Raw genomic sequence first — 22,440 nt, forward strand, 5'->3', positions numbered from 1 at the left:
ACAACTCACCCCAGAATGTAAAACACAGATACCATGAGAAAATAGCTCTCTGTGATATAGATCTGTATTGCTTGAAGAAACTCAACTTGGCAGACAAGATGAAGTGGCGGCCCAATATTGCATATCCAGATATCATGATCTCTCCTTCATCCCCAGTGATGGACTAAAGTTTGTTGATGGTATTAAAAAATCAGGGTCGAAAGGGCTCTAAGGGTGGTGTTAACCCCTCAAAATAGGTATTTGCTTTCTTCTCAGAAACTACACAATTTTAATTAAACTTGACCACAACCGTCATCACTCGTGATGTACTAAAGTTTGTTCATGGCATTTAAAAAATCAGGGGTTTGCCCCCCAAAATTGGTATTTACTTTCTTCTCTGTTACATATTTTGTGGGTCATCCACACCTACCAGTGGTTCTCTGGTTCTACCAAGGGTGCAGGAAGTTACTGCAAAAGCATTTTCAGGTGAAAAGGTTTTTATTAATAGCAAGGGTAAGTTATTCAATCTACAAAAAGATAAAATGGAATGGGATGAATAGGTGGTGGTGTGTGTGCAGCCTGTGGCTGCTGGTTGCATCATTTTGTGGGGGGCGCAGCTGCCGTTGATGCAATCAGTGCCTCTCTATAACCATCTGGTACTCATCAATGCCTCTATACAAGTCATTTGGTACTCATTTTGCTGACTTCGGAAGGATGACAGTTTGAGTCAACCCACCTGGTGTTGGTTAAACGGATTGACAGGGGCTCAAATGCAGGACCCTAATATCTCAAGCCAGCCACTTTAACCATTAAGCCAACGCTAGGCTTATATGAAGAGGTAAAAAGACAAGATGACGTAAAAAGAACTCTGACGTAAAAAGGCGAATAAATCCTCTCCCAACCCTCCAGATATTTATTGCCTTTTTTTAGTTCTTATTTCTAGTAAATTTTAGTTATTGCTCCTAACAACCTACTACCTAAAGAAATGCCATCGAGTCATTTTTCCTGCTGCTTTCTTGATAATTCCCCAGTTTGAGTTCATTGATTAGCTACAATTCCTGGGACACGATAAAACAATCTACCCTCTTCTCTGTTGGCATGATGAGAGCATCCTAAGATGCCACAAAAGCTGGCATTTTCACTTTGAAATCGCACCAGCTCATATCTTCTCGTTGTGAACACCTCGCTTTGTCTCCCGTAATGGCGGCAGCAGTATGCGGCGTCATTCTCACAGCGGAAGTGACGTCAATTGTATATGCCCTTTAGCGCCACTCCCAGTGTGAGGGGTATTACAAGTTCTAATAAAATACCCCACCCAATTCTCTGCATGAAAACCATAGACATCATAAAAGTTGGAAATTGTTATACTATAATATCATACTGTTTGCGTGTTTGTCTGATTTCTATGCACTTCTGAACCGTTGGACGGAATGAGTAGAAAATTGGTGGTTGTACTTGGTTGAGGGGTGCGCAGGGATTTAAGGGGTAGAATAAAATCATAGTCCGAGCTGGTCATGGTGGGGGAGGACACCAATTATATCTATATTAATGTGTATCGTATTGCGCTGCTTGGTGGAAGTCGGTATGCCAAACGGTCGTATTAAAATACACCTTTGACATAAAAGTGGGGCCGATCGGTTCTTTGTTGGTAACATTAATTTTTGTACATTGTTCAAGTAACTGCTCATTCGGGTGGGCACCTTCAAACATAGCTGCTGCTGTTGTGACAACTTATTCATCCCGATGCAATTGACCTCGCATTGTGACTTTCCTCAGTATCTGAAAGATGAAGACCTCGACATGCCTCAAGACCTTTCTCAAAATTCTTGGTGCTCATTTGTGAAAAACAGCCAGCCTCTTTCCGGTAACCAAGGCCTGAAATATAACCTTGTATTGAGAGCATTTGGCCATTTAAAGCTGCTATTATACACTTTATTTTCCTTCATCCATCTTTTTCATCAGATGATCACATATCATTGATACATTTCATTCCCTGCCACTAATATAATTGATCTCTGCCTCTAGTAACTGCAATGGTTGTATGGGTTTTGTGATGCTTGGATGCCCATTTATAACCCACAATGAATCACTGGGCCATTCTCGTGCTGTGTGCAGAGAGCCCGTTGCTCTGCAGGTCTCATCACAAAAGCTCCCTGTGTCAGATGCGAAGCCTAATGGATGCCAAGGTCCGTGCCTGTCTCCATAAACCGGCGGTGAGTGCAATGATAATAAGAGTATCATTCAACATGCATGTGTACACAATTTAAAGTGAATTTTTTTTTTCATCCGACATGTGTCTTTTTAGACTGCCAGGTGTTCCAATTTTTCATTTCATTTCGTGACCTGAAAATCGGGTGGGCATCAAATTGGCATGATAATATAGAAAAAATTAAGAAATAATGTTCATGACTTTTCACAAGTCAGATTCTGGTACGTTAGTCTGTAATATAATGTTGAAATGTATAATTTTATTTCCAAAATCTCCGTTTAGCCTCGAACGCATTTCGATGTATTGACCAATGAGGATCGCGCTTATTCGCGCTACGAACGATGTCTGGGCTTCCGGCTGCGAGTAAACAAAATGGCGGCCTCCAGTAGCAGCGACGGTGACGAGGGTGGGAGCGAGAAACGCTGTTATATGTGCATTTCTCCAGCCAAAAGATCAAGTTTAATACCTTTTAGTGATATAACATGGCCGCGATATTTGCAATTTGTTCTTACGTGGCAGATTTAGAAGGTGATCAAGCTGAAATTGCGAGAAATTTCGTGAAGAACCACGCTGACGAATTCGGCGAACGTGGCAACAGTATGGTAACAATACCTGCTATAGCTATACCGCATGATGCAGCGTTTCATCAAGTGTGTTATTCACGATTTACCGATAAACAACGAGTGAGCAGGGTGCAAAGCAGCATGAAAAAGAGAGAAGAAAATGCAGCCAATACTGGTAGGTTGAATAACTTGAATAATAAATCATGACAATGCTTCAAAACTTAGTTTGATTTTTTTTTTTGTGAGGTATATGTAAAATGATTTTGTGTGTAGTCGAACGATTTTGAATTGAAGGAACTGTCCAATATTTATGCAAGGAGGTAGGGCCGAGGTGAAACAAATAAATTTTTAAAAGGAAGTCTGAGGAAGGGGGGGGGGGGGGTGGGGGGGAGGGAATCTAGTCGGGCTAACCATGACTTGAGGTCTAGACATTTTTAACTCACATAATTTTAATTGTTTTCTTTTATGTGTATTTATTGCAGCTTCAACATGCAATGACATCAACGTCAACATTGACAAGGTGCATAAAGGCCCACAACCAGTCAAGAAACGTGCTCTACGCTCCAGCTTAGGCAAGCCCAAATGTTCAGCCAGATCCCAATATGTGTTGCCTAATATATGCATCCTTTGTCAGAAAGAGAGAACAATCAATACAGGCAAAAGGGGCCGAAGAAAAGAGCCTCTAACAAGGTGCTCAACAATTGAGGCACCAAGACTGCAGCAAGCCGCTAAAGACAACAACAATACAAACCTGCTGCTTCAAATTCAAGACAGCGATTGTGTTGCGATAGAGGTAAAATACCATGGTCGCTGCTACAAGGAGTATACCCGGTATTTAGGCAAGCTAGCAACAACACCTAATGCAGAGCAACAAGGAGACTCCAACTACTCAGAAGCATACACATTATTTTGTGTAACAGTCAAGGATCTTATAATAGACAACAAGGAAATCTACAGACTGAAACGACTTAATGACATGTTCATGAAACAAATCAAAGCAACACACGGAATAGAATCAAACTACAAAAGTGGCTTTCTCAAGACAAGACTGATGAAAACATTTCCACAACTATGCTTTCTAACCCCGTATATGCGCTGCCAAGGACACCTTGTGTATGTTAATGACATCTCCACTGAAGTGCTGGTTGAAGAAAAGAAAGTGTTGCAAGAAACCATGCATGGTTCAGGTGATGACACAACAGAGACAGAACAAACATCCGACTCTGAACCAACCCCACCAAAGCAACCTGGGTATACTGAGAATAACCTTAGAGAACACTACTTCACTGCGCTACAATTGAGAAATGCAATAGATGAGATCAAGCCAAATATGCCATGGCCCCCAACCTCTGAGCACCTGACAACAAATGCCACAGAAGCAATTGTACCTGCCTGTCTCTATAACTTTATTGCATGGATGGTGGGAGTGTCAGACGAACCTGATTCTGATGAGTTTGTAAAGATAGAATCTACAATACATAGAAGAATTCTCACAATTGCACAGGACATCATATACCTCCAATCAAAGGGAAGGAAACAGATGCCCAAACATTTGTCACTTGCAATGACAGTACGTCATCTCTCAGGTTCAGCCCAATTAATCAGCCTACTGAACGGGTTTGGTTACTGCGTCTCAAACTCTGTCGTCTTAAATCATGACACTGCACTGGCTAACCAAGAACTACATCGTGGAGAGGATGCTCTTCCATCAATCATTCAGGTGGGCAAGCATGTCACACTCGTATGGGACAATAATGACTTCGGGGAGGAGACATTGTCTGGGCGCGGAACAACGCACAATACCAATGGGATTATAATACAGCGACCAAGTCAATCCCATGAAGTAGTACAACCAGCACCAGTCACTACAGTTAAGAGGACGCGGGAGAGATCGATGCAGCCACCTGCAGTGAACCTTGCCACATATTATGGAGGGAAAAACGAAGGACCCGCTCCATTCGCAACCAGCGTTCCATTGGATCGAGCAACGTACTTCCCATTACTCCAGCACCCTAAGACGATAGACCTAGCATACCACATCACCAAGTACAACATTGACGGGACTCTGCCATCTTGGACAGGATTCAACCAACTACTGTCTTGTGTTGAAGTTCCACCAAAGAGCGTGATAGGGTATCTCCCTGTCATTGATGCCACTCCGACTGAAATGAATACGGTACTAACAATACTGCAGAGAAGTGTTCAGATCGCCGACAAGTTACAGTTGGAAGCAGTCGTCATTGTCGTTGACCAAGCCATCTATTGCAAGGCACAGCTCATTAGATGGAAGAATGCACAGTTCATGAAGAGACTGGTAATTCGACTTGGGGCATTCCACACTGCAATGTCCTTTCTTGGCTGTATTGGAAAGAGATTTCGAGATGGTGGTCTCCAAGACATCCTGGTTGAGTCAGAGATTGTTGCAGTGGGGTCTGTGAATGGAGTGTTCAGCGGCAAGCATTACAACAGGGCAGTTTGAGCCCATAAGCTGATGTCAGACGCGATGCAGCAGATGCTCCTGGATGCATATTTTGAATCTATTCCAGAACATGAAGCGGGTAGAGTGAAGGAACTTTTGTCAAACTTAGCTGAAGCTTTCCCACATCCAAACTACCATGTCATTCTCAACAGTGACAAGTTCAAAGACTTCAAAACCTCCTTTGACAAATTCTTAGAAGCAAGTGACACCAAACCAACATTTCGCTTCTGGAGTTCATACATTGAGACGGTGGAGCTTCTCTAGCCCATCTCGAGTTTATCATGACGTCAATGCGCACTGGTTCGCTTGTACGCCGCGTAATTGTCTTTGATGGGTTAAAATATCACCCCTTACACACTTATTGGACCTATTAACAGTTTCAAAATAGCATTGGTAAACCACCATGGATCGTAGTAGCAACACCAATCACAAATATTGCACAAAAATTTAAAATTATGCAGGTTTTAAGGTCCAAAAACATGACTTTCTGATAAATGCATCAACAGCATGTTATTTTACCAAGTCGTTAAAACAACATTTTTACTACTTTTGGGGGTCTGAATTAATAAATATTGCTGCCAACACCAATGTGAACATGACATCATATAGTTTGTGTTGTTTTTTTACTGTGTAAATGGGTATTTCAAATGTAACATACAATTGGTGTATACTGGTGTTTTGGGGCAGCGGTTCTCGGTAACGTACCACAATATCGCTTGTGAAAAAAAACAAGATGTTTTGGAGGTCATAAGGCTTCATCCCACACCCTTCTTGCCAAATCCCTAGGTTCAGGTCATGAAATCAAAAAAAAAAAAAAAATCCACCCTATGGCCCTGTGTCTATTTGATCCGACATTTTTTGTGGTCCAACACTTGTCAAAAATTGCTTGCAGATATGCAATCATATCCATTTTCATTTATTACCTATTGGAGGATCTCAACTGGAACACCTTGAATGCATGCACCAACCCACATTTTGGCATAGCTTACAAACAGACAGTTACCTGAACCCTTATAAAGGGAAGAGGAGGAGAAGAAGACAACCTATCAGCTTACTTCCAATCATCAGCAAGGTCATGGACTCATTAGCATCACAGTTGAAATGATATCCTTCCTTTACTCCAACAGCCTCATCTCAGATCGTCAATTTGGATTTGGAGTAGGACATGTTGCTTCTACTCATCCACCTTGGACATGCTGCTTCTACTCATCCAACAATGGATGGAGCCTTCAATGTCACACATGGGATCAGGCCCATTTTCTCCAAACATATCTCATGCTTTCAATTTAGCCTGGCATCCCACCTGGCTCTGGACATCATCTGTCATACAAAGTCCATCCTTGTCATACCTGAACTCCTTTCCACCTACAATGCCTTCATCTGGAGCTTGATGAAGTACTGCTCTCCCCTCTGGGCTGGCACCCATGCCTCACACCTTGCTCAGCCTGACGCCGTGGAAACCAAGGGCTTCAAGATTAGTGCAATCTCCTGGGATGAAGCTGAGTCTTTGGGTCTATCACTTTCCCATCGCAGACAGGTCGATGGTCTCTATGTCATCCATCATGTCCTTTCTGGTCTTGCACCCTCTGCTCTTTCTGTGCTTTGACTTCCCCTCTCCACACAGGTTCCTGCAGGGCACACACAGTCTACCATCATCCCCCTTCTGATGAATCTTCCGAAATCCAGGATCACTGCTCGCTTCCACACATTTGTTCCTTTTTCCCCTGCTTTTGGAACCTGCTTCCACATTCTGTTCAATCTCATTCTTACTTCCAGGTTTTCAAGACAGCTGTTCACCACCATCTCAGATAATCCCTAATCCAAAACCATTGTTTTCTACCCTTGATAACCCTCCTCCACCACCCATCATCCTTCCAAATTGAGTTTCCTCCTGAGAGTTTCCTTCTGTATCCATCCTGTCCACCCCATGCATCCTTTCCTACACCCACTCCTCCCCACACTCATTATTTGTCTCCTTTCTCCCTCTATTTTGTTCTTCAATCATGCTGTTGGTGCTTTGTCCCCACCCACCGACCCACCCACTCTATTGTTCCTTTTGTTCCATTTCAGCCTGATACGTTCAGTGTTCTCCTACTTCCACGAGTCTTGCTTGTATTCAAACTAGAGTTTTATTTCAGGCTGCCAATCTATGGCCAACTATGCAAGGCAATTTGGAAGTAGTATGACCATACAAAATAGCCTCTCCTCCCCCCCGCCCCCACCCCTAAGTGGGCTGATGGTCATCTCTTGAGGTTGCAGTTCAGACTTCTACTGATTTGGGGAAATCCCCTGGGAGCTCCCTGATCCAAAATTGAAAAATCGAAGACTGAGCTATCCTGTGGACCATCGAGTAGAACGGCTGTATCAGGTTTCAGAGCAATCAGTTAGTAAATAAGGGATGAGCAGGGATCTGAAGCTTCACAGGGTAACCTCGCCCTCTCCCTGAAGCCCCTGTGATCCAAATTCGAAAAATGCGAAATCAGGAAATGTAAAACCGAGTGATCCTGCGGACCATAAAGTAGAAGGGTTGCATCAGGTGTCAGAGAAATCGGTTGGTAAATAAGGATCGAGTAGGGATCCAAATTTTGAAAGGGTAACCCACCCTCTTCCCACGCCCCCCCCCCCCACCCCTGGGAGCCCCCATGATCCTAAATACAATAATCTAAGCCTACGCGAATGTGAGCTACTGTCTTATATTCATGTGTCAAGTTTCAGAACATTCAGCCGTGAGATAAGGGAGGATTAGCAAAAAGTTAACGGATGGATGGACGACCGGACAGATAGACATCCAGACAGCACGGCCCATTTAGTCTGGCATCCCGCCTTGCCCAAGCACAGAAAGAGCAGAGGGTGCAAGACCAGGAAGGACGCGGTGGATGACATAGAGACCACCGACCTGTCTGCGGTGGGAAAGTGACCTTCTTCACCCAAAGACTCAGCTTCATCCCGGGAGATTCCAACAATCTTGAAGGCCTTGGTTTCCACGACATCAAGCTGAGCAAGGTGTGAGGCATGGGTGCCAGCCCAGAGGGGAGAGCAGTACTCCATCAAGCTCCAGATGAAGGCGTTGTAGGTGGAAAGCAGTTCAGGTATGACAACGAAGGACTTTGTACGACAGAGGATGCCCAGAGCAAGGCGGTATCCCTCCCCCACCCCCGAGAGCCCCCATGAGCCGAAATCCAAAAATCTAAGCCCACGCGAATGTGTGCTACTGTCTTCTATTCATGTGCCAAGTTTCAGAACAATCAGCCGTGAGATAAGGGAGGAGTAGCAAAAATGTCAAAAAGTTAACGGACGTACGGACAACCAGAGGAATAGACATCCGGACATCACGACCCATTTTATAAGTTCATCTCTTCGAGAATCGAGATGAGATGACCTAAAATCATTTTCACCAAGAGTCAAGAAATCACGCTTCATGTTCTCTCTGCAGGATTGCTACATTGTCCTAGGGCTTGGATTATGCAGAAAATCCTTCCATTTTGATTTTTTAATCTTTACTGTCTTACTGTTTAAAGTTCTTTACTGTATTGCAATTCTCCTGATTTCAAAATGTGTAAAGGATTTTATTCACTGCAGGTCACAGTTGGCAAGTCGTTGTGTACCCATGTGCAATGGACACTTTTCAAGCATTCAAGGTGAGGGAAATGAAAGTTGAATAGCACTTATAAATCTTGTAAAACTTTCTTAAATTCGCCAGTGACACCAAGAGTTCACTTCAAACATGCCACCAAGTAAAAAAAAAAAATACAAGTGTCACCATAACATAAGCAGCGTTGTTATTGGTGAGGTGGCAAAGTTCTTTCATAGAAACGTTCAAAGTGCAACATTTATTCACAAAATATCAATGTACAGCAGAATTTTTACTCGTCATGTGTTTATTTCTCCAGATAGTGGTAGATTAATTATTTATCAGTCTTGTACCACTGATGGAAAAATTGTGCAACAAACCTTTTTGGATGCCCCTGCCAAAAACACAAACATTTCGGTGAGACAGACGTCAAGACAAGACGGACGTTGACAGACGTCAAGGAGCTAGAAAAGTGTTTAAAGTGTTTGCGAGATCTTAAAATATTATCTTTGAGACATCACCACAGACAATGATGTTAACAACTACAGTTAGACCGGATGGAGACTGAAGTTAAGGAGTAAAATTCAAATGACCTCCAGCAAAAATATCTGACTAATTTGTTTTGTGTGTTTTGGGACGTACTTGATGTTGTTGTTTTATTACCTCCAACACCGAAGGTGGACGTAGGTTGTGCTTTCATTCCTGTTTGTCTGACTGAGAAGGATATCTCGGAGTAGTGGATGGATTCAGACGTAACTTGGTGGACAGGTTGGGAGTGTGACAAGGACGAATTGATTAGATTTTGGTGAAGATCCGGATAAGGATCCGGATGTGAGAATTTTAATTGATTCTTCACCATTGAGAGATATGACAAAACAATACAGATCATGATATCTCAAGCAGTTGTGGACAGATTATGACAAAACGAGGTGGATGAGTTGGGTAGGTGAAAAGAACAAGCAATTCGATTTTGGTTAAGGTCGCGATGTACTGTATGTAGTTGATTCGATGATTGTACCTTTTACAATTGCCTTCATCAAATGAATGAGCACCGGAACCTTAACAAATCAAACATTTCAGTCTGAGTTATGGCAAGCAAACTCTTCTTATATTTGATAATAATCAACGTTGAGATTTGTGAGTGTGTGTTTTTCCTTTTTGTTTAGGGGAAAAGACAATCCTTACTGCTTATCCATGTGAGTACCATCAATTATTCATATACAAGAGATGATGCAAGAATTTCTGTGAAAACCTACAGATGGATTTGGCCGAAACTTGATGGACATGTTGGTGTTTGACGAGGAAGGATTGATTCAATTTTGGTGAAGATCTGGATCCGGATACGAGAATTTTTAAGCGATTCTTCACCAATTAGACATAGGGCCAAAAACGATATATAGCATGATATCTCAAAAAGTTGTGGACGAGTTATGATAAAACTTGGTGGATGAGTTGGTTAGGTGACGAGAACAAGCCGATTAGATTTTGGTGCAGGTCCGGATCCAGATCCGGCCTATCGGTGGGATATAAAACGTAAACTTTTCAGCCTGGTGGTGGTATGCGCTCTACAGAGTGACGTTCTTTCCACTCTTTAACATGTGGAGATGCCATGAAGAGAGGGTTGCTGAAAGGTAGATATCAAAATATGAATAAAAAGAGAAAATTAGAATAAAAGTGAAGAGAATAAAAGTGCAGGGCAGAAAATATAAATTAAATTTTCAGCTATTGCATATCGTTCTCATAATGGATGTATTAGCACTCACATAAGGAGGAGGATAACAGAGAGAAAGGAGGTTCTGGGTTTGGAAAGGGAAAGGAGGTTGCGAGGAGATTATAATTATGAAAGAGGCGTGTATCACAAATACCAATACTGGGTCTGCGTGAGTACGCCATTAATAGATGGACCCTCCCGGTGTATTTGTTCAGGTGGAGCAATGAACATGCCGCTCTCCAGATGACCTTGTTCTCATTGGGTCCCTCCCCAGCAGATGTTATCTATCTTATGGAAACCAACACGGCCTTCACAAAACTTGAGTGAGTAAATCATCTTGCATCAAAGCAACACTTCGCTTTCATTGCAGAGCATTCGAACATTAAGCTCTGTTAATACTAGTGCTGGGCGATAATCGCGATGGGACGATAATCGTGCTTTAGATTTACTGTCGCGATAACTGCTGCTCATGCTGTAGAATGTAAATCACACCTTGAACCCGGATATTGATGGTGTATTGACTTCTCTCAAAATATATACCCGTATTAAATGCATTTCTATAAAATAAAGGAGGTGATATAATATCGAATGAATATTCTCCAAGATGTAATTTAAATGGTATATCATTAAACAACAAACGTCGAAACAAAAATCACTACCGGTACTCAAGGCGCCGCGCTGCTTTCGGTGTTGAAATTGGCGATCCGTTTGAGTTTGCTTTGTCTGTGTGTGAAGTGGTGGGTGGTTCGTGTGCAGCCACCCGGTTGCTGGTTGCATCATTTCTGTGGTCACGTCTGCTGCTGATGCAATGCCTCTCTATAACGAGTTATCTGGTACTCATTTTGTCGACTTCGGAAGGATGACAGGCTGAGTGAACCCCACCTGGCGTTAATGCAACGGGATTCAGACTCAGGACCTTAGGATCCCAAGCCCGCCACCCTAACCATTAGGCCAACACCAGGTGATTGTGTGTGAAGTTAAGCACTTAAGGAAAAATCATCTCAAACATCGAGAAGGTGAGCGCACTCGGGGTGCGGACCTGTACTTTAATCTGGTCAGCTTATGCAATCGAGCAGTGTCCGTAGGTAAGTCAGTCAGTCAGTCAATGAGTGACTGACTGAGTGAGTGAGTGAGTCTGTGAACACTTCAAACATTATCGCTTGAACCAAACACGATTTCAATGAAACTTGGCCACAAGCTTCATATCTGATGCCTAATGAAGGTATATTTACCGCATCAAAATCTGCACTCATTAAGGGGGTCTACGGAGAGGAGGGGTGGAAAGTTTCACCCCCCCAAAATAGGTATTTCCTCTCTTCCCCGAAACTACACACACTATTTCAATGAAACTTCATCACAAGCTTCATCGCCCATGATGTACCAAAGTTTGTTGACGGCATAAAAAATATCAGCATCTGTGGGGGGTTTGAGTGACTGTTGCTCCTGATCCAGGTGAGCTTCCGGACCCGCTGTCCTATTTTTGTCACGACATAGGATTGCTTGGCATTTATTATTTGCGACGTTGCACATTCAAAGACGATATTTTAAATGTCCGAAGATAATCATTTATGACTTTCTCCACAAATGTCCCAATTGGCAAGCAGCTTCCTCAGTGAGTTCTGTTAGCAAGCAGCATGCTATCACTTGCTAAGCCAGACGTTCCGTATCAATCACTTTGGAAACTCCTCGTCCAGTCACTTGGCAAACGGAGCAAGCCATTTCCTCCAGGAAAAAAGAGGTTTGACTTTATAAACAAATTGCAACAGAATTATGAAATAGAGTTCGACCAAACACACATACCTCCATGGGTATTCAGGTCGTTTCTATGTGGATTATTATCGTATGCTGCATGGCTCTCAAGGCGCTAATTACATTATTTATATTATCGCGAAAACTGTGATAATGAGGTCCATTATCATGATATAGGTTTTTCCATTATCGCCCAGGCCTAGTTAATACTATTTAAAACGTAAGATTTATGAAGGAGGAGAATAATATCTGAGTCTATGATGTAAAAAAAAAAAAAAAAAAGAAAGAGAGGAATGACAAATGTCTTCCTTTGTTGTCCTCGTCTTTTGACGCGTTTTATTTCAGACATAGTCGGAAGCTGTGAAAATATCCATAGTTCCAGATCAAGGTCCAAGGACAAAGAATGAAGATTACATGTCGGGAATATACCACATTATAATGTTGTGTCCAAGGACATTTTGATAAAGAAAGTACAAGTCTTTGGTTAAAAGCATTAACTTGATTGCATTTGGGGGCCTGGGCAATGTCCGGCAATTTATACCATTCCGTACGATTTTGGACATTCAGATGATGAAACTGTTTGGGTTATTTGAAGCAACTTGTTCACGTTTCAAAAAAAATATTTAAACTCGCAAACCAAATTGACAATTGTAATTTTCTGCGTTATTGCGATTGTTTTGGCCTTGCGATCGAAGCTCGGTAATCTTGTGAAATGCACGCATTTTCACAGCACACGATGAATGGCTTTTCCCAAACTCCCAACTTGATTGCTTTAAATTGGCCACAATATACACACCATTATTATTATTATTATTTTTTGTGCTTGGATGTTTGAGAGTCATTTATGGTAATGTTATAACTGGATAACAATGCCATCTTTTGGTGTGCAGCTCACACGGGCCCAGTGCCATCCGAAGCCTGAGGCCAGTACTGCCCACAGACAAATCCCGGTATTTGACCAACCCTGAATCATTATTCACACTGTTATTCAGTAACACAGAACATGCAATGCCTTCTGTTTATTATGTTTGCCAAAATGACACAAGTTTACCTCACACTCCTCCCTCCCCGTGCTCCCACCCCATCCACATAATATTCCTCATAAATCCCCCTCCTGTCAATCCCATCCACTCCCAACTCACTTCGGCTCCTCCTTGCTTCCCATGCCAGCTGGCATACCTCAATCAACATTCTATTGATTCCATCCATTGGTGTGCAGATGTTCATTTCTACGTAGAAGTCATTAAAAGATGTACAAATTCATTTAGGGTAATTCATTACACATGACCATGACTACAGCACTTCCCCTTTCAACTTCCACTATCTTCTTGTCCACCATGTTTGATGGTGGACAGGAAGATATTGAGGAAGTTGAAAAAGAAAATCCTGGGGTCTTCTGTTGAAAAAATAAAATAAAAAACGGTTAGCTGGAATATCTACATTGCCTGGATACTGCGGTACTGACAGGGCAGCAACAACAGAGGCTGCAAGTTGGTGAGAAACTGGATCAGGAGGATTGCTGGAGTGAAGAGGATGCCTGGTAGATATGAGGATCGATATTCAGGTGGGTTTGAGGGGAAGAGCCAGCTGTAATGGGCAAAACACCTGGTGTGGGATAGAGGAAGATGGACTTCCAAAGAGAGCAGATGTGTTTATAGAATGAAATGTGAGAAAAAGAGGAAGATCGCAGTTGAAACGGGAGGATTGTGTGAAGAGGATGCCAGAAAGGTGGATGTGGATGGAGAGTAGAGAGAGATGGCTGGTGATGGAGGGCAGTGGAGGAGTGTTGTGGACAGAGAAGAGTAGTAGCTCAAGTACCAGTCAGCCTCACCCCATATAAAGGGATATTCAGGAAGAGCATTTATTTGAGCCTCCTCCTATAGCATAATCATCATTCCGTATGCAGCCTGTGGCCGCTGGTTCCATCACTGTTGGGATTGCGGTTGTGCTGCTGATGCAGTGCCTCTTGTTTCCTGTAAGCTGGTCGTAATCTTACCGGCCTTAGAAGGATGTCGGGCTGAGTCAACCCCCCTGGGGTTATTTAATGGAACGACAGAGGCTTGAACTCAAGACCCTAAGATCTTAAGCCAGTCACCTTAACTGTTAAGCCAACATCAAGCTTCCCCTATAGGATAGGGGAAGGCTTATTGCTGTTGTAGGGTTTATTTCTACAATTGTTTCCTAGACTGATCCAATAATTAATGGTATCACAAAGTTTCTTAGACCACTAGGAGCACTAAACCACCATTTCGAATTTTTTCTTCCTGCACTCCCAACACACCCAATTTCCGAGCTGTATCACGGAGCCAGCTGGGACTTTTGGAATGAAATTTTGCATCAATAACGAGAATACAAAGTATGCGGGTTTGACATAATTTTTGACCTTGACTTAATGTTCAGGTCATGACCCAATTATAGACATTTTAACATTTCTCACCAAAAGTCGACTAATGTTTGTCCAATCGGAACAAAATTACTCTCTCCAGATAGCTGAGAGCCTTAGACCAAGAGCAAGGTGCATGTATGCCTAATTTACACAATACCTCTCTGAGTTAAAGGTCAAGGTCAAATGGCAGTCTGAAAACAAAATGCATTTTTTTTGCTCATGTGGAATCTAAAGACTGCTTGGCCTTCAAATATGTGTTGCACCTTTGCAGGGTGATTGTGCTTGATGCACAGTTTTATGACCAGGACACTGTAACGATGCTTCTCCGAGGACACTTTGATGGAGAAGAGGAACAAGCTCGAGCGCTCACTCAGGTATCACTGGTGCCAACGGATGGTGAAACATCACCCACAGTGTCAAATGGAACACCTACAGCATCAGAGCCAAGGTAAAATGCTTATGTACATTGGTGTTTGTATTTCCCAAAGGTGTGAGAGATAGGACTGATACCATAATATTTGGGAAACGTTAATTTTCAATCTATACTTTTTATGAGTCTTTTTCAGAAGGTATTCAAAACATTTATGACTCACTTCAAACTCTTTCCATGGGACAGACTTGAAATGTGAACTTTGACCCAGATTTCTCCCAATGGCAAATCCTTCCTTCTGGATGGACTTGGTGATGGCAAACATCCCCACAGACGTCTCCTGCTCTTCCTCACTTCCAATTTATTCATCTGATCATGTGCTTGTGAGAGTCAGTATCTCTCTGGCTATTCTCAGAGAGCTATCTCAGCACTGGCGAGTGTGGCAACTGTTCACTCAGGCGGATTGGGAAGGACTGCAAGCAGTCATCTCTCTTCAGGACTGATCCCCACATATGCTGCCCCAGATATTAACTCAGCTTAGAAATTCTTCCACAGAAACCTACCTACTCTTTCTCATGCACAGATTAATCTCATTTCGTATTCAATTATCCTACCCTTCTTTTCCGCCCATGGTACACTGAAACCTGTGGTGAGGCAGTTACCTTGAAACAACTTACTTTCTCTTCATGGAAAGCAAACCCAACTGAAGGCAATCCCAGATCATTCCACAAAGCCCGCAACAAGTGTGCGTCCACTCACAGGAGACAACAACAACAACAGGCATTTTTAAGCCATTTTCCCTGCTAGAGCGGGGGTTAGCCTTGCGGTCCCCATGACAATGTTCTCCATTTTGCCCTATTTTCTGCATCTCCCCTTGTTAACCCCCTTGCCCGCATTTCTTCTTCCACCATCTTCAGCCAAGTCTTTCTCGGTCTTCCCCGTCCTCTACTTCCTTCTACATTCATTTCCATCACTCTTCTCAACCAGTCACTTTCATCCTTCCTCAACACATGACCAAACCATCTCAACCTGTTCCTCTTCACAGCATCAATCACAGGCTCTATTCCCATCATTTTTCGCAATTCATCATTTGTCTTCCTCTCTCTCAACGATACTCCACACATCCACCGAACCATTCGCATTTCCACCCTTTCCAACCTTCGTTGCTGCTCTACGTTCATTACCCATGTCTCGCTCCCATAAATCATAACACTTCTCACACATGCAGCATACACCTTTCCCTTCAGCTTCAACGACACTCCCCTCCTCATCAGCACGCCACTCAGTTCCCGAAACTTCTTCCATGCACAACTCTCAGGAGAGCCTGGAAACAATATCTGTCCAACCTCAAGATTGAACTTTCAAACCTGGTGGAGCCTTCTTAAGTTTGTCTCTGGTGTTTGCCCCCCTTTCATCCCTTCCCTCACTTCAAATGGCACCACTAGTCTATTTGCAGCCTCTATCATTTCTATTGTGAACCTAGAAATGTTTTATAGTATAAGGTTTTTTGATGGATTTGTCATCCCATGGGGTTAATAACGTATTTCAGCTTGGTTGTCCTCCGGACAACCTTGGGGAATTTTTTTTATATGCAAATTAAGGCGGCCATTACTGGAAATGATACTTTCTTCAATATCTCCAAAACTATTCATGATAATTTCATGAAAATGATGTCTATACCTATGTTTTCAGGGTCAAGGATTAAGGTAAACATGTGAAATAGTGTGTATTTACATGTATTGTTATGATACCTACACAAGATACATTGATCATGTAAATATCCATATGATTACGTGCTAACAATGCAAATTCCATTTGATTTTCTTAGTCAGATTTAAAGGAAAAGGTACACCAGGTCCCTGGCTTCAAAAACATTTATCAAAAGGTAAACATGCTTGTATTATGTATTCCATTTGATACTTATTTTGTTACCAAACAAAACTTGACATGTATTTCTCAATATCAAGGTTTCTTAACGAATCAAATCGACTGATTCTCAGTATATCCACACTTATTAACCTCATGCAGAGAACATTTGCATTGATTTATAGTAGATTAAACATAATGAATTATTAAACTTGAGGTTTTGAAAGGCCAAGATATTCAATCTTCATCCACTTCTTGCTCCTCACTGTCCTCATCATTGCGATGATCAGGATCATTTGCTTGGGAATAAGGGTTCAAACACCCCTCACCACCCCCACATTTGCAGTAAATGGTGCAAGATAGTTGATTTTCGCAGCAGCTACAAGTTGCAGAGCTACAGAATTTGCCTTCTATCTTGCACCCACAGCTAAGGACATCAATTAGTCCTGGTGGAGCTGGAGGACCAATGTTATAGCTGGGAGATGGAATGCCATCCTTCACAGTCCATCCAAACTCACTAATATCTACCGTTGGTGGACATTGTTGGTCAGCTGCCTTCCACAAGATCATCTGAAGATGTGCCCGCAGCACATGATGTAGAAGATTGGCATCTGTGGGTGGTAATGCCATGATACGAGCTGGTTTACCTTTCCTTCTTGCATAGATCCTGTAACGGGCAATATTCATGGAGGTGCCAGGAGGTTGGGCATAGATTGCAGCAAAGAAATGTTGCCCTGTTTCCATTAAGTCATCATGTGTGGCATCTTTTTCACCAAGTACATCGGACAGCCCAGGAAAGTCCTGTGCCTGTAATGTCTTGAGAGCACCAAGTTTCCCTTTGTTAAAAGGATAAGATACAGTGTCACAGCCACTTAGAGCATGCATTCCTAACAACTGCATGCATTTAGTGCCCAGCTGCATACAACTTTCATTGATGTTCACAATGTTCCCATCCCAACGCTCCATTTGGACATGACATGAGGAAATCAGCTGTGCTTTCCAGGCCCAGTAAACCAACAACACAAACACATCAGTGTCATCACTGAGGATTCCCACCACATGATCACACTCTGCTACTTGCAGCAGATATGCAATCATAGTCACATCAGCTTCATCGTGTGAAAAGCCACCATCATCTCGACACTCCACCGTTATATTTTCACCCATGTCAAACGAGGATATTAATCGAGACAGCTGGCATTTGTTGTGTTTGTTTTTCATGATAACAGCCCGGTTTGGGAGTGGACTATTGATGGTGAGGTTGTAATTCAAGGAACCTTCACCACCACGCCTCATTCTTTCATGGTCTTTTGCTGAAAGATCATCATACTTGTCAAATACCAAAATTTTCTCGGCATCTGGAGGATAACAAGATAGTCGTTGCCCTTTCATCAGTGTTCCAATACATCCCAAGAATGACATAATAATGTGCATTGCACCTGGGAAGATGATGACATCTTTGAACCTTTCTGGTTCCCACCACTTTATTTTCTGGGCAAGCATGTACAGCTGCATATCTACTGATATATTGGCACAAGCCATTCCCTGCTCTGACAGTACCTTCTTCATGTAGAGAAGTGAAGTAAGAACAGTATCTGGATGAGAGGGTGGGGCATCTATGAGATGACCTAGTAGATACACAGTCTGTGGTTTCAGTGCCGGAGAACCTAACTCTCTGGCAAGCTGGTTATTGAATCCATGCCATTCAATACTCTGGTCACTGGAAAGAGTGTTCAACCACTGGGCATCCCTCACTTCAGCAGAAGCTAGACTCCTGTTCCTGGCACATACATCTGTGTATGGGATTCCGGCTGAAACTAAGATCAAAGGAGGATTCACTTTCTTTGGCCCAGTATAGTGTACCAATGAAATAGACTGAGCCTGATGGACCTGTGCAACACTACGAGGCAGGCGAGGAATCACCAGATTCATGACTCCAAGTTCAGCACTTCCTTTGTCAATGATACCTGCAGGGTTCATTTGAAACTCATGAGCCATGACATGTGTTTCACGACATCCATTGGGAGTTGACACTTGGAGGTCAAAGTTATCAAACCAACCAAATATTGGTCCAACTCTTCGGGTCACTCCCATTGCCTGATGAAGCAGAGTAGTGTTATCTCCCACAAATTTTGCCGCTGACTTGCGGAAACGTATGACCTCATCATATGACACAGTGAATCCATAGTCATGCAGGAGTTTAATCAACTCAGAACTGCCATATCTATGGTGCAGTTTTGCTGCAAGCCCAAGTGTAGTCTGATTTCTAGTACCTGTGATGTGGCTCTGTATAGCTTGAGCTAAACTGAGCGACTTCTGTGTTATCTTGCCATTTGAGACAAGACAATCATATCACAATCATGATGAATCAGTGTTTATATTCATACAATTAAATTGATTAGGAATTGTTTGAGATGCTTGAACATAAATCTTAAATACTATGTGCTTTACCTCTACTGTGCTACAATGCCTATCATGATTGAGATTTTCTCCGGTCAGAACTTGATTCTAACGGGTACTCGTACACTTGTGGCCTGTCAAAAGAAAACCCTACATTGATATAAAACAAGATTTACAACAAAGTGCATAATTTTGATCATTTCAAATGTACATGCAGGTATTTATCATCATCCCAATGTCTGTTCGTTGAAATCAATGATCTGAAATTGAACCATTAAGATCCACAATTTTACATCAAAAAATGGATCAATTCGCATGATATGTCAAAATACATAATGTTTTTTTCATCTGATGACATTTAAAATATATTTAACATAATCCTTGACCCTGAAAACATAGGTCTAGACATCATTTTCATGAAATTATCATGAATAGTTTTGGAGATATTGAAGAAAGTATCATTTCCAGTAATGGCCGCCTTAATTTGCATATAAAAAAAATTCCCCAAGGTTGTCCGGAGGACAACCAAGCTGAAATACTTTATTAACCCCATGGGATGACAAATCCATCAAAAAACCTTATACTATAAAACATTTCTAGGTACCCCTCTCTGGCAACTCGACTACACAGCCAACTCCGCTTGTGAAAAAGCCGAATGCCTTGATTCTGTGTTTGCTTTCAAAGCTTGTGTCCACTCGTTCTCTGTACCCACCCTTCCCAGTCATACCAAACTGATCCTGGACTTTGTTTTGCACCTGAGAAGGGGGAGAGATTTCTGGCATCCCTCGATTCTGGATCTGCAACAGGACCATGCAGCATCAGCTCACATGTCCCAAAAACTTGCTTTGCTGCTTTGGCACACCTCTCTGCCCTTTTCACCCTATCATTTGCCCGAGGTCATCTTCCATCTGCTTGGAAATTAGCTAACATCACTTCATTACATAGAAACGTGCAAAAAATGGTCGCCTTAAATACAGCCCAATAAGGTTATTTCCAATCATAAGCAAGGTCTTGGAATCCATCATTGCAATTGACATAAAATCATTCCTTTTCTCCAAAGATCTTCTCTCATATCACCAATTTAAATTCAGACCTGGTCACTCTACCTTGGACATGCTGCTTCTACTCTCCCAACAATGGATGGGTCCCTCAATGTAAGACATGAGATCACGACCGTCTCTCTCGACATATCTCATGCTTTCAATACACTCTGGAATTCTGCCTTGCTCTCCAAACTCTCTGCCTATGGAATCCAAAGCCAACTCCACACATGGCCCACTCCACACATGGACTTCCTCTACTCTCATAGCCAACATGTGGCACTCAACATAATTCTTTCATCTCTTCTCTCTGTCAAGGCTGGATTGCCCCAAGGCAGTGTTCTGGGCCCATTCCTATAACTAATCTTCATTAACAATCTCGGGAAAATCCTTTTTATCTATTTGCTGATGACTCCACCCTCTGCTGTGACATCCCTCATCCTTCAGACAGGCAGGCTGTCGTGTCTTCCCTCTCTTCAGACCTTGAAGTCACAAACTGGTCAAACACTTGGAATATGTCTTTCAATCCAGTCTCTCTAACAACTCCCTCTCCAAAAGGACCATCTGGCAACCCCTTCCCCATCTATTTGCTCAACAATCTTCTTGAGGAAGTTCAATCACTCACACTTCTGTGTCTCATTCTCAGCCATGATATTTATGATATTTATTCGATTGTAAAATCTCCTCAAATTTGGGCCTACTGTTGGGGCCTGCATTTGGGCCTACCGCTGGGCCTGCATTTTGGCCTACCGCTGGGCCTGCATTTGGGCCTACCGCTGGGCCTGCATTTGGGCCTACCGCTGGGCCTGCATTGGGGCCTACCGCTGGGCCTGCATTGGGGCCTACCGCTGGGCCTGCATTGGGGCCTACCGCTGGGCCTGCATTGGGGCCTACCGCTGGGCCTGCATTGGGGCCTACCGCTGGGCCTGCATTGGGGCCTACCGCTGGGCCTGCATTGGGGCCTACTGTTGGGACCTGTATTTGGGCCTACTGTTGGGGCCTACATTTGAGCCTACCGCTGGGCCTGCATTTGGGCCTACCGCTGGGCCTGCATTGGGGCCTACCGATGGGCCTGCATTGGGGCCTATTGCTGGGCCCGCCTTGAATGCCGTGCTTATTCGGACTCTCGCTGCAGCTCCTCCCATTCGGATCCCCGACCTGGCCTTGAATCGATACGGGAGGATACAGTACCGCTCACATCCTCATCGTCTGGGTCTCTCCTCTTCTGACATCTTCAGGACCACCGGACTGTAGGTCCTCCCTTGGGACTGACCGGATTCCGAGGGGTTCCCTCAGGTCGCCCCGGTCCTTTACACGAGCAGCATCCTCCAGCCCTATCTGCCTACTCCTTCCCTCTCGTGCTGGCCTAATCTGTTTTTTTCTTCTCTTCTTCTTTCTTTGTTTCCTCTTTCTTTATGTATAGGAATCGATTGAATAGATATAAATAAAGCCGGTTTGATCGAATGCTTGGCTTGGTGTGCTTCAGGCCCTATCAGCCGTTCTCGCTTAACCTGTTTTACACAAGTATTGATGAGGCACCCAACTCATGTACACTGATCACTTTGGATTGGTAATAACAGCAACAAACGTTTTACGACCATTTCCCTCCCTTTTAGTTCATGGGGTTGGTCCAATAATATAATTCCTCCATACAGATCTATCCGTCGCTTCAGTTCCGTGCAAACCCAAACATTCCATATCTTTCTTGACAGTCTCGATCCATGTCGTTTTTGGGAAGTCCTCTCGGCTTTCTGTATTGTACCACACGTTTTGTTGCTGTCTATGCAGCTTAATCTTCTGAACTTCACTTCAGATTGTTGCATTAACATATATCAAATGGAATGCAATGGCTGAGAGATTGCTCAATATGCTCAATTATTGTGTATCAATATAAAATAGACATTAATAACATGGTTCAATAGATTTGAACCTGAAGTAATGGGATCATGAGGCAAGTGCAAAAAACTGCACCAACAACCATGCTGACCAAAGACTGTGTTTAAAATGTAATTAATTAATATGAATTGACTGCATAACCATAAAGTCTTCTTTGTCATTTCAACAGTTCATCCTTCAATCAACAAACGTGCATCATGTCCACTGTCAAAGTTCCTCTG

General features: G+C 42.9%; 2 protein-coding genes and 1 long non-coding RNA gene across 3 annotated transcripts in view; 2 read left to right on the top strand and 1 right to left on the bottom strand.

Annotated features, from left to right (window-relative positions):
• Positions 1 to 6,033, top strand: part of LOC144894055 (uncharacterized) — an 81,485-nt gene extending 75,452 nt beyond the window's left edge. Inside the window, exon 2 of the mRNA XM_078785771.1 lies at positions 3,677 to 6,033. Within this exon, the coding sequence (XP_078641897.1) occupies positions 3,728 to 5,230 (1,503 nt within the window). The 5' untranslated portion in view covers positions 3,677 to 3,727 and the 3' untranslated portion in view covers positions 5,231 to 6,033. The remainder of the gene's footprint in view (positions 1 to 3,676) is intronic.
• The window catches only part of ANAPC4 (anaphase promoting complex subunit 4), a 98,905-nt gene that overhangs the window by 57,483 nt on the left and 18,982 nt on the right, over positions 1 to 22,440 (top strand). Inside the window, exons 20-27 of the mRNA XM_068126754.2 lie at positions 1,756 to 1,843; positions 2,095 to 2,192; positions 8,810 to 8,868; positions 9,968 to 9,997; positions 10,728 to 10,835; positions 13,152 to 13,211; positions 14,919 to 15,095; positions 22,389 to 22,432. Coding sequence (XP_067982855.1) covers positions 1,756 to 1,843; positions 2,095 to 2,192; positions 8,810 to 8,868; positions 9,968 to 9,997; positions 10,728 to 10,835; positions 13,152 to 13,211; positions 14,919 to 15,095; positions 22,389 to 22,432 — 664 coding nt within the window. The remainder of the gene's footprint in view (positions 1 to 1,755; positions 1,844 to 2,094; positions 2,193 to 8,809; positions 8,869 to 9,967; positions 9,998 to 10,727; positions 10,836 to 13,151; positions 13,212 to 14,918; positions 15,096 to 22,388; positions 22,433 to 22,440) is intronic.
• Positions 1 to 22,440, bottom strand: part of LOC144894056 (uncharacterized) — a 73,887-nt gene that overhangs the window by 35,490 nt on the left and 15,957 nt on the right. The window lies entirely within an intron of this gene.

The sequence above is a fragment of the Myxine glutinosa genome, chromosome 10 (assembly GCF_964187855.1).
Source record: "Myxine glutinosa chromosome 10, kmMyxGlut1.1, whole genome shotgun sequence".
NCBI lineage: Eukaryota > Metazoa > Chordata > Myxini > Myxiniformes > Myxinidae > Myxine > Myxine glutinosa.